Raw genomic sequence first — 16,250 nt, forward strand, 5'->3', positions numbered from 1 at the left:
AAGAACTGTTGGCGAGCATGTAGAATCATTAGGATGTTTCGAAGCAGGATCCCTGAAAAATAAGCAATATTCTCGCCGGGACTCGAAACTAGACCCGTCGAATACGTGTCGAGTGTGTCACCGTTACACCACGAAGGCATGCAGAAAGGAAGGAGGAAATACCTTACAAGCAGCATGAAAAACAAAATAGAATAGTTATTCGTAAAAGATAAAATTTTATTAAGAACCTAACTATAAAAATATTTTTATAAAAATTAAAAAAATTAATTTCAAATTAGGTATATAATTTAATTTTAGAATTTATTGTTAATTATTATTTTACTTGAAAAGTTTAAAACTAATATCACTGTTTGCAGTACAAAAATCGCCGTCTATTAAACTCAGCCAATTAATTAACTCAAAATAGATTTGAAACGGAAGTGATTTTAATAAGCAACAGGTACTTCATATAAAATGCCAGATCCCAGTTGAGAATCATCCTTAGAATATTGCATACCTATCTCTCTATCTAAAATATATAAGAGCGTATTAAAAATAACCACACACTCTTGTGTACGTATCAGTACACGGATTAGAACACCGTCATTGATATTAGCTTCCTTTTCTTCAAATGAAAATGAATGCAAAGAGGTAAATGCAATTGCTATTTACGTTTCAGTTTCTTCAGCAGATATGGTAGTTAACATCTAATAACTCTTTATTGAACATTCCTTTATGCAGGATCACAGACGATATTGTGACGATGGCTCGACCTTCCACTGAAATCATCGAGAAGTACAAAATCATCAAACAGTTTCGTGAGTAAGTAAAATAAATCTATTTTACATTATGTCTTGTTAATATTTGTTTTATCATAAATAGTATTTTTTATGTTTATTTATATTAAAGTACTTTAAGGTGTGACAAAGTGATAATTCTTGCTCTAAATATTTTAAGTATGGTATTTGGACTCACATTCATGCAATATGTAGATTCGTTAACTGATGAGTAACTAAAGCCTCTTAAAACCCTCTAAGCATCTTGGGGTTTGACCTCGAAATCCTGAACTCACTCTCCTTCCCCCCAAAAAGCAACGTGTGTATACGGCATTTCCTTAACCGAAGTATTCTTGGCCGAAATATTCCAAAATAAAGCTTCCTCTTGGTTCTTTGTTTTCCCTATATATATTATATGCATACTACCTTAACTGTGAGGGCAAATTTCGAGGTGAATGTCTGCGTACTTAACGATATCATGACAATATTTTTGAACCTATATATACGGTTTGGCCGCTTAGAAATGTAAAGCTAATAATTCATTGTTCGCCGAAAACAGCGCGGCAAAAACACTGCGGAAGAAAACGTCGCAAAGAAAACAACGCAAGGCGAAAGCTTCATGGTATAAAACATCATGGGGGGAAACATCGTAGCTCTAAAACATCGTGGTACAAAATATCGTGGTCGAAAAAACAGCGGTTCAAAATCTTAGCAGTTTAAAAGCATCATCTTCGAAAATATCTTGGTAAAAAATAAAGTACCTAGAAATCATCGCATGACGATAACATCGCACACGTGAATTTTCAGGTTTTAAAAGTTGTAAATGCATGTTCATACAATGATTGGGAGAGCAAGAAGGAAAGAGGAATTCCTTTACTTCTAAATTTAAGCATTTAAAAATCGAAAATGAGTAGAAAATTAATGCTTATAGGAGTAAATATAATTTTAAATTTGCGTAGTTAATTAACAAAGGCCGTTAATAAGCTAACCATTTTTATAATATTTTACATATAATTCTTTAGGAATAATACAGTCTACAAATGCTTAGAAAAAGAAAGATAAGTTAACTGCATGAGGTTACCTCTATAAAAACTACTTAGTTAATGATCAAATTACTTTTTTTCACATTTGTTAGTCTGATATTGTTTTAGTGAAAATTATATATTGTATTGCTTCCATTTATTCTTAAACAGTTGTTAACATTTTCATGTATAGCGTGCAATCAATTTTTTGGATGTCTATCTGCTAGTTATGATGAAAGTCAGTTACATAATATGTCAGTATGGGATTTCAAAAATGCATGTGTGCGATAGGAGATAAGTCGGATACGACAATGGTGTTCGTTAGCTCAGATAAACTCCAGTGGGAGCGGCCCTTTAGACTTAGTGGAGGAGTTACTGCGGCCCTCAGGCTAAAGCATTTGGAAATATCTATGTTAGAAACACTTTTTGTTATATTGCACTGTCTGAAGATAAAAACAACCCAATTTTATGTTTTCACTTACGTGCTGGATATTTCAAACTCATCTACCGTACTATGGTCTGGTACTTTTAAATAAAAACTTCATTGTCATTTTCATCTCCCGACTTGTCTCGTACCCATGGGAACGACAACTGTGGCAGATGGTCTGAATGACGTTGAATTTTATGCTGCAGTCCATTTGAATTTAACGTGTTTCGCTTCATGAAAAGAGTATGAATGAAGATTGACTTGAACCATAGCCTCACATGAGATGGAGAAATAAATGCTGTGAGGTAATGGCGACATGCATTATGATCTCAAATGGTGGAGGATGGCAACGGCCTTGAAGTGCTTATTTAAAAAATACAAACTGTAGCAAAAATCAGAACTTACCGAAAGCCAGGATAGCTAGAACGGTAGGTGAAATATGAAAGCTACAGAATCACTAGTTCAGTTGCCAATATATAAATATAACTCGTTTGACCACATCCTCGCTCATTATAATAGTACTTGGCGAGTCATACTTCTCCTTCGTTAATTAAACTTTATTAATTTTCATTTTTGAGGGAGTTATAAGAATGTAGAAAAGCATGAGAGATTTAGTATAAGAAATATTAATTAAAATAAAACTTCTAGTTTAAGATCAATATTTCATTGAACATATCCTATAAGTATATTTTTAACATTCTGGGCATGAAATAATATAAATGTAATGAATTATATTCCTTTTTGTTTAGCTTATAATGAAACTAGAATACACTTCTTTGCATTCTAACGAGATAAATGAATTTTATAGCATCGGTATCAAGTCCCTGATCAACTTACAGCAACGAGGGGAGCACAATTCTTGTGGTGTGCCGCTCGATCGATCGGGGTTCACGTATGATCCTCAAGTTTTCATGGAAAATAAAAGTACGAGCTTTTTTCTTTATTAATCGTGTTAATCATTCTATTCAGTGCTTGTGTTGTTGTTATAAATAAAGCCGCTTTAATAATTTTTATAGTATATTTCTTTTTTATTTTACATGCAGTCTTTTACTATAATTTTGATTGGTAAGTTTATGGTTTCTATATTACATTGTATAAGTGTAGAACATAATAAAATATGCTTATAGAATTATACTTTTTCATTTTTCAGTATTTACCGATTATATATACATTGCAGTAACTACTTATCTACGAAATAACCACTTATCAAGATTAGAAATGAATGTCAAGATAGCTGTTAATCAAATTTTAGTTTTCAGTTTAAAATTTAGAAAAAAAAAGAGAATCGCTATTAATTAATTTAATGTAATCGTAATAGTATCACTCATAAAAAATTTAATAAAATTAAGTTTTTTGTTTCTAAGGAAGACTGCATCTTGAAATTCAGCCTGGAATAAAAAATGCAATAATTTATCGTATTTTACGTTATTTTGTGCATTTTGTATTTTTGAAAAATTAAACTCTTTCTGAAAAGCTATACAGTTTACAACAAAAAGTTGTTGAAAATAACTGCGAGAGTAAATTTTAATATGAAAACATCTTTAAGCTTCTTCTCCACTCTGACGTTATATTATCAGACACTAATGATGCAGTGGTTACTAATGAATGACTGTCAATCATTGACTGTTACCCGCTGAATATTAGTCCTTGTTGTTATATACTTATTAGGGTCTTCATCCTGATAAGCTAATGTAGCCAGAAATCTGTCTGAAATACATAAAAGTTTCTACAGTCATTACACCCTCCGAAGCCATTCCTGTGACAGTACACGTTGCGTTCTTCCCTCCCTTTAGATTATACCACGGAGTAATTCAGTTCTGTAAAATATATTCTGTACCTACCCGTTATCAATATTGAGCTTCTCTGTATTATACTCTACGTGGCATGTTCTCCTGCCCATGACGACAATGGGCTAAAACTAAACAGTATTTTTCATACTTCCTTGCATGAAGTATAGTAAACGCGAAAACATTCAGATATCATATTTCAACAAAAATATCCATTTTGAAAGTTCCTGAATTCAGCTTAAATATCTTCTTGTGTGACGTCTGCACATACGGAAGAATGTAAGCATTCTTTTTAAAAGGATTGTGAAATGGATTTAAAATAAGTTCAAGATCAATGTTTTTCATGAACGTTGAAACTTTGTATATATAACTGCTATAACATGTAGTTGCGCAATCCCGCAGTACCAAAAGTTATATACGTAATATACCCACTCTCTTTACCCGGCTTAAAAGTTTTTATCCGGCCTTTATTTTCGCAATGGTTCGTTGTAGTCATATATTCAGTTACAGAAGTCTTTTAAATGGAGACGATATTCACGTTTGGGCACTGTCAAACTTAAAAAACAAAAATTAGTGTTGGACAAATAATGAAATCTAACTTTTAATGAAGTTTCCGATTCCTATACTCACATTTGGGAAAGTTTTATCCTTGTTATGAATAAATAAAATCATTAGAAGTTTGACTCCCGTACGACAAAAATTTACTGGGATATTTAATTTCAAACTTTGAACTTTTTGTGTCATTTCAACTTGCCTCGAGAGATGTGTTAAGAGTAATTAGAGGAAATAAGTTTGAATCAAGTGAAGCAAAAATGTTTATTATTTAATAGGCCCTACAAGGAAGTCAAGTGGTATCCACATCAGATTTTTACTTCCTTGTACGAAGTAAAAAGGAAGTATTGTAATCTCGAAAAGTTTCAGGCAGCATATTTTAACGAAAATATCCATTTTAATTGCTATCGAATGCAATTTAACGATGTTTTTGCGTGATATCTGTACGTAAGGACAGAATAGAAGACTTTTCCTCCAAAAAAATTATAAAACTGCTTTAAAATGAATTCTGAAGAGAAATTTTCGTGGCGTCTGTACGAACGTATGTACGTATCTCACATAACTCAAAAACGATTAGCCTCAGAACGTTGGACTTTTGTATATAGAACTGCTATAATATGTAGATGTGCACCTCGTATTTGGTTGCAATCGGCCGCACCAAACGTATATAAATATATTTATATATATATTCATTCTCCTATCCGGCTCAGTGATCTCAGTTTCTTTACTCTTATATGCTTACAGATAAATTGTGAATTGTGCATTTTTTGCTTTAAAAATGATTGAATTATGTTGTTCTTATCTTCCGGTTAAGGTTTTTATGCCTTTAGTAAATCTGCAAACAATATTTGTACAATTATCAACAATTTAAAAGCTGTTTAAGTGCGGTTAAGTTTTAAATAACATGTTTACATTTGAAACAGCATAATAGTAGATTTGTTGTCAATCTAGAGAGACTAAGCTTACGCAACAACAAAAATAACGCCTTCATTTATTATTGCGAATTAAATCATGCTTAAACCTTTCTGGAATTTTTTCGAGGAAATAAATGTTTAAGATTTACTTAAATTTTAATACTTTAATTTTTAATAATTAGTAATTTAATTTTTAATACGGATATTTTGAGTTTTTATGTATTTTTATCTTGTGGCGAAGTGAGAACTGAATTAATTGAATGAGAAATACTGAATCGTCTGTGAAAAACTTTCTTTTTTGTTTTGTTTTCTTAATTTCTTTTATACATCGTTCTAGCTTTATTATAGTATTTGAATAGAACATGTAGCAACGATTAGATAATTATTGAAATGATATAAATTTTGTGCATTCTGAGTTATAATACGAACGAAATATAATACTATTAAGTGAACCTAGCGCCAGAGTGTCGCTATGGTAAACAAATAGAGTGAATTTTAATTAATGTGTTTATTCTCTTGTGGTTTATGCGCTGTGGGCGAAGTATATTTAATTAAATCCAATATGTTTAAAGGAAATGCAAGAAAAATTGCGTATAATTTAATATTCCGTACAAGGAAGTCATGTGGTGTATACATCAGATTTTTTATTCTAGTAAGAGCAGAAAATGATCATGTGACGTAATTTAATGAGCAGACAGATTTTTAACGCAATTCGAGAAAGCATATATGCAGTGATCCATACATCCACTGTAGATAAAACTTAGAAAGATTTAGCCGTTTTAGTCTATGAGAGTTTATTTTTATCCATCCATACACAAAATTTAAACAATAACTATGACTTTTTAGAAATCAATAAATTCAAATCAAATAAAGTTATGGGCATTAGACATTCAAAGTAAGTTATATTTTTTGAAGCAGAAAAACTGAAAATACTTTACACTAAATAATTGAAAAATATACTTTGTGTTAAGTTAAAACCCGCCGTTATTGTTGCAACCATTGACAATAGAAAGATGCATCCAGATACAATATTGTTTTAAAAGATGCAAATATTCATGATTTGGTATTTTTAAATTCGAAAATGTCCGTTTTATAAAAATTACGAAAATAATTATTTAAACATTCTCTCCTTTCTCATATTTAAAAAAACTTTTACTCATTCTAGAAGTTAAAACACAAAATATTTGACTGTTGCACGGCAAGATTTACCGAGATATTTAATTACCCTCACTGCGATATTTAATTTAAAATTAAAAATTCGAGATATTTGACGTTGTTTCAAATTTGCTTTGAGGAATCAGTTAATAAAATAACTAGAAAAATGGGAAGTTCATTTTTTCCCTTAAATGCCATTCGATGATATTCTTTTGTGATACACTAGTGTGTAACATTTCTTAAATTTGTAGTTTTGTTGCAATTAATATACCAAAAGAATTTTCGCACAATTAAGCTATAAGTTAAAATATAGTAACGCGCCGAACGAATATTAAATTAGAAATCAAACAACAAAAATCAGCGTTATATTTTCAAATTTTCACAGGGCTAGTTTTGATGGTTTTACCAAACCATCATCCTCAGCTACAAGAGCGTAATTTTTTTTTTTTTTTTTTATTTTTTGAAAATTTGAAAATATAACGCTGATTTTTGTTGTTTGACTTCTAAATTAAAACTATAAGTTTTCGAACGTTAAAAAGGCGTTATTAATATTTGCACGAATTTTTATTACTTAAGAATCATAATTTAGTTATATTATCAATCTAGCTATATAAAAATAATTAAATTTGAAGTATTTTTCATTTTAAATTTATGCGAATAAAAATTAAATTTATGTTAAAAATTATGCCAATGAATCTAATCTTATACTGGAGTCTCACTTTTTTGCATTTTATTTTCTATAAGGAGCATAAAATGTTTCTAAATGCAAGTAAAATCAAAAGACAGTCTGAAATTTTATAAAATTAATTATTTTAAATTTAAAAATGCAAAACATGAATATTTGTGTGATTTAAAACATTTTTTGTATTTGGAAGTATATATCCACAGCTTGTGTTGCAAAAGTAAAGGCCAGGTAGACTGTTGAGGGTCCGCTAATAGTTTAAAACGTAGTACTCTAATAGCTTAAAATTGTAGTATGCTAATAGCTTAAAATATTTTACACTCAACAGTTGAAAATATTATATACTGAATAGTTGAAAAATATGCTGACTAATGGTATTATAAATGTAGATATAAATTAAGTGTTTATTAAAAACTATATATATTTTTATAAATTAATTAATGTAAAAAATATGCATTATTACATTTAATAAATAAATTTTCCAGTGGTTTCGATGCATTTTACGTGAAAGCTATAATAAAGTTTTCAGCGATTTTTGATCGGCGAGTACAGCACTCATTAGCCAGCTTTACCTATGATGCCTATCCACTAACGATCGAGCTGTAAAGCCGCTAAACACTGGTACTTCGGACCAGGGTTCGAATCCCGGCTAGCGGGCTAGCTGCATGGGCGTTTTCCCCATGTGCAACGTGTAAACGAAACAGTTTCCCTTAAAACAAACCTCCACAAATGCATCCTTCCCCTTGGGCAGATAGCCCAGTGTACTTTAATTAATAAACAGAACTTCCTGTGAAGTTTGAAATTCCTTTTTTTAAAGTTTGAAATTACTAATCTGAATGGTTTCAGTTTCAGAGTTTTGAAATTATCTCTGAAACTGAGATTTTTGACATTCTACTCTTCTTGGTGATGCGGAGAAAATCCTTCAGTTGAGAATCTGAGATATAATTTATGATAATTTTGAACACCGCATCTGGTCACCAAAGCAATTTTACACAGCCGTAAATGAATTTCCTGTAAATGAATCAACATTATTATCAGGATTTGAAGAAAGTGTTTAAGCTTTCAATGATATGGACTCCAATCTTACATCATTTTCATTATCATTAATGAATATCGTCCCAGAAAAATTACAAATGGAGCGTATTAATTTACACTCTGATGTAAATCTTATTCACAGATTTGAAGATACAAATTTGATTGATTTTATTCTCACCTGTTTAAAAATAAATATTCTAAGAAACGATTTTTGTTTTCAATAAAAATAAGCGCCTTGTTGATAGTACATTCATGTGCGACTAATTTTTCTGCAAGGTTACGCACTTCGTAAAAATTGAGACGCTGTTAGATGCTGTAAGTGAAACTTGAAGTAAGAAGTTAATAATTATTTACTTACAAAATATAAGTATTTTTCTGCATGTGTTGAAGAAATATTTAATAAAAGAAAAACACTAAGATCTCGCTGTTTATTCTCATATTTTGTTTCATGTAAAAAGGTTTCGTAATATTTTACTTTAAGTTAAAAGTAAATAAATTAGGGTAAATTTTTAGAATGATTTGAAATAAATGTCAGATTGAAAATTTAGCTGGGAATTGCAAAGTAAAACCAACAGAAATTTTTGTAGAAACCAACCTTTAAATTTTAGATAGAAAAAACATGTAAATTTGAATTTTGTCCTTTGCATCAGTATTATTACTAATTATGTACGTTTTGATAAATATTTAGTAAATAAAATTTATAATTTATTCTGTTAAAAAAACTTTTTACTTTGTTAAAACAAAATAGGGCCCGTTATGTTTCATTTGTTTTCGATTCCTACATTCGTCTCACAAGCAGTCTGAACTGAAACCATTGTCCTAGACAATAATGAACTGATCATCTAAGCTAATTAACCAAAATAATGAATCAAGTAATAAGCATTAATCTGGATACAATATGCCGATGTATCTGCCGATTTCCAAGCACTGCATCCCAGAAAAGTTTTAGGTTTTCAGTAATTTACTTGTACCAAAAGAGACACTTAAATAGGTCTGTTAAAGAACATTTTAAAATGTATGAATTATCCTTTTTGATGTTCTTGATAGTTTCCTATTGCTTTTAATAATCTGTCTTTCACAATCTTAAGAAGTACTTAACCTTCTAGCTCTTGAAAAACTACTTCATAGGACCTTAATGCATACTCTTTAGAAATAAATATGCAAGCCTACAGCAAGAACGAATAATTCTAAACTACATACTTTTTAAATTAGTATCTTTAAAAAAATTCTTCTTCTACCAGGAAGGATTACGGATCAGTGCCAAAAACAGTCTTACTGGACATGGTTAAAGTATTGACTTTTGCTTTAACCGAAGGCAAAGTCGCCATTCACAGCCATGCGGGTCTTGGCCGAGCAGGGGTCCTCGTGGCTTGTTACTTGGTTTACACGATGCGATGCAAACCCACCGATGCGGTTGCCTATGTCAGGAGTAAAAGGTGAGAAATTTTGTTCAAATGTTGTGTTTGTTTGTTGAATAAATTTGTAAAATGTTTATTTGTTGTTCATTTTCTAGTACAAATTCGTAAAATTTTACTATATGTTATTTTTATAAAACTTATTAAAATATTATACAATATCTAAGAAAACATTGAATTTACAGGCGGTTCTCCATTAACGAGATTAATCTGCATCTTGTCGGAACCCAGTTAAAACTAGAAAGTAATAAATATTAGAAACGCAGGACTTAACTAATTTTACTAGATACGTCCAGAGCTTAATTTTTTAAATCAGACGATCTTAAACCAAATGGAAGGCCGATGTCAGAAACGGTGATCCAAAGTAAATAAGTAAAATAATAAATAATGAGTGGTTAAAATTAGGCGAAATGCAATACTACAAATAGTAAAATTAACATATCAAGTTAAATTAATGAAAATAGATGAATTATCTATTAACTTAAAATAATGCATCATAAATATTAAATGAAATCATAAAGCAAGTGAAAGGTCAGTGAATTAATAGTAACCAGACATAAAAAACAGGATAACAGAAAAGGATAAAATTGTATTTGTATTCTTTCTTATGAGTTTAAAATCTTTGTCGCCAAGCTGATACAGGTGACGGAGGACGAGGGCGCCTGATGTTTAACATAGGTAAACAGGCATATGCCCCGCGTCCTCCACTATCTAGTGGTAATAACTCCCTGGAGCCTCATCAGGCTGCCTCGGGAGTATATTTGAATCTTAAAAGTTACATGGCCATACAAGGGCGGTTGACATAGTCTACATTACGAGTGATGTGTATGACATTTGAAAGTTTTAGGATTACAGTGGTTATCCCATTCGTTGCTGAGTTCGCATGTTGAACTTTAGAACCATATGAACTCAGCTTGGGAGGTTTTTCTTCTCTGGTCTTCATGATGAATTCTGGTTTCGTTCCGGCAGAGATCACTCTCTTTGAATCCCAGTAGAGAAAAATGTTCCCGATGTTCATAAGGAGCGAATCAGAATTTGGTAAGGAGGCCTGGAAAAAATAGGAACAGAATCGAAAGGGAATTTCTAGAAGAAATACCCTGCTGGGTTGGCTATTTTTGATATTTTACACTAATTCGATGGAAGATAGATAATTTAAAAATATTTTTCTGATTTAAAAACTACAATGAGATATATCATGGTCAAAAGAAGCTTAATTATCATATTTAAAATAGACTATGGTAACTATTGTAACGAAACCATGTAAAGCATCTTATGTTAATTAACCAATTATTATGATTTAAGTTTTCACTATAAATTCGCTTTTTCGTATTCGTCACTAGAATACAAATTAGCTTTGCGTATATTTAAGGTGAGTATTCTGAATCTTAAGGTCAAAGAGCTTCTGGCAATCACTTCTTGCTGTTAGTATTTTCGACAGCACTGTTTAAAAGTTATATTCTGGCTTTGACATTCTCGGTAGCCGATGCTTTAAACACGCGCCATTAAAATATCTGAGCCAGCTTATTCTATTTAATGTGTAATTTTAGTAATTTTAGAATACGTTATAGACGTTTGAATTTTATTATCTCTTCTGTTAATTTAAAATGTCCACAAGTGGTGGAAATTTCATCTGTAGCACAAGTTGTGCCTTTAAGTTCACTTTCAGACTGAAATAAAGAAGGTCATTTAAACCTTCTTCTGTATTTGGAAGTTGTTTAAGACGTAGCGATAATTCGCTATTTGTCTGTTAGGTCTGCAGAAATTTAACTCTAGATTCCAGTTACAATAGCAGTTGTGTAAACATATTAGTATGTCGAAATATTCCATCTGAATTTAATCCTTGTAAATGGAGACTTTGACAGAATCTGAGCTTTCTTTGCAGAACCTGTTAGGTTTTTTGAAACAGAAAATATCAGTGATAACGTCACCAAGACTTGAACTCCGGACCTCCCGACTGCTATCCGGACATGCTTCCAGTTACAACGCGAAGGCATGCTGTAAGTAGTGAGAAATTTCATTGCAATGTCCTCCACTTAAAGAGCGATTGAAGTGGGGGATCCAACCATCATATCCTGCTGGTAACGAAACACATACGTCACACTTTAGTTTCGGCGCGAATTGAGTTTGAGTCATAGGTTTGTTTGAAGCTGAAAGAAGAAAAATAAGCTATGTCTTCGATTGCCTTTGAATGCTATGCATTCGAATAAGATATCCATTCTTGACGTTCGGATTGCTCATCGAAAGTGCTTTCAGTTACACCATGAAGGCAAATGGTAAGAAAAGAGAAAATACTTCCATAATACTGAATATTTTGTTTCAGAGTCCGTCTTTTACATTTACCCATTGGCTATGTAAGTATTACCTGGCGAACGTTTTGAAATTTCAAAAGATCTTTTTCTCGGTTACGAACTGCGGATACGATGGTATCAATATGCATCCCTTACCGTTAGAAAATACTGAAATCTGAGAGTTAAAACTTGGTTGGGTAATTCAAGAGTCTTAACGCAATCATTCCTTTTCAGGTTATTAATCACGCTTTTGATTAATACAAAAAATTATTTTTACAGAGGGACAAGAGTACAAATTGCTTCGTCCAGTACAACCTTATTTAGGTTATAAATTTTAAAACAGCTCATGGAATTATAAAAGAAGTTAATATGTTGCAATTCAAATATTCATTAAGAAAATCAATATATTTAACTGAAAGGAATTATTGCCTTTCCCCTTACGTGCTCTCATAGTGTAAGTAGTAGCCCAATGTGTAAGTAGTAATATTTATCTTTTAAATGATCAGAATTTAAAGCAGATAATCAGGATAATGCTTAAAGCCTGCAGTTTATAAGCTAAATAATCCCCGAACTACTGGTAATTTTATTATAGAATAGTTAAAAGATTACTGACCATGAATCTGTGAATCATATATCCAGATTTTCCTTTTCTTATTCTGTGTTAACCCGGATAAAAATCAAGTTTTTTTTTCGTATTTCATTAATAACAATGACTTCTTGAAGTTGAAAATAATCTTGGATTAAATTAAATTTTAATGTGAAAACAATACCGAGACTCTTCCGTTGAACTGTGCACGATAATGACAAAAATTTCTTTGTTTTTCAGGCCAGGTTCGGTACAGACCAAAAGTCAAGTAGAAAGTGTCCAAGGATTTGCTCAGTTCGTTGTTCCCATGTTCATCGTATTTGCTAATGTGTAAGGCTGATTTATAGCTTCGATTGCTAAATCATTTGTTCATTTAGTATTACCTCCGAAGCATTCATGTTATTCATTATTTTTTTCTAGTATCACAAGGGATAATTACAGAATGAGTTTGAATGTCTACTTGAGACGACAAAGGTATATGTTGCATGGATTTGAAGGAAGACTTCTGAAACACGTGCCTAAGGTATAACAGAGAATATTTAGTGTTAAAAATACGCATTAAAGTCTATTCTTCTTGAATTATATAGTTAGAATTTCTTACTATTCTCCAAAATTAAAAAATATGTTTTTTAGCTTTTAAAATTATAAGCAAAATGCGTGAACGTTCAGAAGAAAACGAAATGCGAGTGACTAACATACGAAACACTCTCAGGCTTCTTCAATGAAGTTATTATGAGAGTCAAATTTCTGTTTTATATAAGAGTACGCATAGAATAAAAGTTCTTCCCACGTTTCCGAAAGTGGAGCTTTCCTGAGAGACATTTCGAGCAAGAAGAACATATTAAGAATCATTAACGTGTTTATAAAGTATTTTGAGTGTTCTAAGACTCACAAAATATATTTTACCTGCTATCTGTATTAATAAATATGAGGAATCTGTGTGTATGTATGTAGGCATGTTCCTCGGGGGGGGTGCTGTGGAGAAACCGTTTTAGTATCTAGAGTTACCACCCGTAATCCTTTACCCTTACATGTACACCTAGAAATCAGATTTTTTAATTTGCTTTTTAAAATTTATTTTGCATTTTTGGTGGAAATTGAATGAATTTTTAATTAACCAACTGAACGGTTGCCACTGCCTCAAATAAAATACTTTTATCTTCCATGCGTGAGTGTACCACCATTCAGCAAAATGTAAGATATTTAACTTTTGAATTTAATCCGTCTCTTTTTGATTAACAAATCAGGTAAACTTAAAGCTATAAATGTAATTCTTAATGCATTTTTTAAAACTTTTTAACCTGATTGATTTAAGTAAGAATGCATTTAAATCGCGAGGTGCCTAATTAGAAATATTAAATATTTTATGAAATGACACTAGCTGGATACATTAAAATCATTATATAATTTTTTTTTCTTTTTCATGATAACTATTTTAGGCGGCTAATATTGAAAAAAATATATTCAAAAATAATGTAGCAAAAGCGGGATCAGTACGATAAATAAGCAGCTTGTACACCGGGTAAAGGAGCCTTTGTTTGGCCTTTATTTACGACATCGTTGGTCGTAGACCTGTACTTCAAATCATAAAAATTTCTTAAATGACGCAAACACTCATGTTTTGGCAATTTTTTATTTACAAAATATAATTTTGTAAAAATTACGAAATCCAATTGACTTATGATCCTTATATTTAAAGACTTTTTTTACCCTCATTATATATAGTAAATATATAAACACGAAAAATATTGACGAAAATATATGACAAAAAATGTCCAAGATCTTCAGAATATGCCCTTTCTTACACCATTTTCGACTTGCCTTGAGGAGTCGGTTAATACATAAATCACAATAATTCGAGGGTGATTGTTTTTTCCTTAAATACAATTCAGTGATATCCGTTTATAATTTACTAATAAATAACATTTAATTTATAACTTGGTTACAAAAGTTGTTGTACACCGAAAGAATTTGCAAATTTTCAAACGCTAAAAATACATTATTAACGCTCGCTTGAGGTTTCTTTATTTTAGAATTATAACGTAAAAATCATGTAAAAACTCCATTAAATTAATAAATATCATTCATTTTTAATTTATGTAAATAATCGTACGTGTTGTCTATGCGCCAAACTGCTACGAAGTATATAGAAAATTGCTATGAATTCTATAAGATTCTGTGACTAAGATTTATTTATTTTTAATAAATGTTTTTGAATATTAGTCAGTACATTTCACGACAGTTTGCGCAGAAATGATAATTTCTGCGCAAACTGTCGTGAAATGTACGTGAAACTGTCGTGAAATGTACGTCGTGAAATGTCGTGAAATTCTGCGCAGAAATTATCATTTCTGCGTTTAATCTATCAATATCACAAACCTTTCGTCGAAATTGATATTTTATTTTTAACTGAAAACAATTCCAAATATTTCGCTCTTTATTATGTGTACGGCCTCTGCTTGTGATCTTAAGCTTTAAATATTTCGATCACTTTTTGTTTAATAGAAGTGAGACTAGAGAGATAAATTTAGTATTTTACTTTTTATAATAAATATAAAATTTTCCTAAATAGAACTATCAGAGCCAGGTGATTATTAATTAATTAAGTTAAATTTTGTAATTTTTACAAAATTAATTTTTTTAATTTCAGAATGTCCAAACTTGAATATTTGTGTCATTTGAAACTATTTATCATTGGTAGTATATGTCTAGGACCAACGGTTACAAAACCAAAGGCTTTTATGAGTAAAGACTTTTGTGAATAGGATGTATAAAGTTTATCTTAATCAAAGCTAAAAAATTACTAGACTCGTTAGAAAACTTCGGGATGCTTGTTGATGACAACAGTATGTTTTGCTGAATCCCAGGGAATCTGCGTTTTTAGAAGGTGTTGCAGATCTGGCGTATGTGAGAAGGATGAAGGATCGTCTTGATCTTGTCTAAAGGTGTCAGGCAGAAATTCACAAATATCTAAACTTTTACGGTTAGTTTGCCTCCATATCGAAGGACCTCTTTCATTGCTCATCGGGGCCCATATGGAAGGTTTTAAAATACCGAATTTAGGCAAAGCAAAATAATCTAAAGCAGGAATATTTTCCTACTCAAGAAAATATTCTTTTACAGAGTATAAATAAGAGTTTATCCCTTCAGTGCAATTTTCTCCTGTAACTGTAACCTTCTGTCATTTGTTCAAGATATATGGGATGCCATCATTAGAGCTGTTTTGAGTGATGTCAACATGTAAGCATCGTATTGCCTGGCAAGGTATTTTCTGTCTCTTGAAAACGCTTCCTTCTGGATAATTAGTTGGTTTCAGGAAGAGCTTAAAGTCCCATGCCTTGGGAAATCAACGCCCGAATAATTCCCATTGTGTTAAAAATTTTCGTGAAGGATGGTAACAGGTGGGAACAGTCAGCATCATACATTATGATGTGTTCTTTACTTTTTTCCTCCAAAAGCAGGAAGATCATGAACATGCAGAAAATAATAGTCTGCGGTACCATAAAATATTCCTTAGATCTCACAACATGAAGAACTGACTTTTCTTCAATATTCTTTTGGATTCTCGTGTACATGCATGGTATGTTTTGCTGAACCCCAGGGAATCTGCGTTTTTAGAAGGTGTTGCAAAT

The 16,250-nt window shown here is 31.3% G+C and overlaps 1 protein-coding gene across 1 annotated transcript in view; it reads left to right on the plus strand.

Moving 5' to 3' along the window:
* The window catches only part of LOC118200108 (protein tyrosine phosphatase domain-containing protein 1-like), a 195,273-nt gene that overhangs the window by 148,106 nt on the left and 30,917 nt on the right, over window positions 1-16,250 (plus strand). The window contains exons 5-10 of the mRNA XM_085824076.1: window positions 721-801; window positions 3,013-3,128; window positions 3,248-3,269; window positions 9,571-9,765; window positions 12,859-12,948; window positions 13,039-13,141. Coding sequence (XP_085680202.1) covers window positions 721-801; window positions 3,013-3,128; window positions 3,248-3,269; window positions 9,571-9,765; window positions 12,859-12,948; window positions 13,039-13,141 — 607 coding nt within the window. The remainder of the gene's footprint in view (window positions 1-720; window positions 802-3,012; window positions 3,129-3,247; window positions 3,270-9,570; window positions 9,766-12,858; window positions 12,949-13,038; window positions 13,142-16,250) is intronic.

This window comes from Stegodyphus dumicola, chromosome 9, assembly GCF_044657685.1.
Source record: "Stegodyphus dumicola isolate Sdum_Otavi_A_Nest chromosome 9, ASM4465768v1".
Classification (NCBI taxonomy): domain Eukaryota; kingdom Metazoa; phylum Arthropoda; class Arachnida; order Araneae; family Eresidae; genus Stegodyphus; species Stegodyphus dumicola.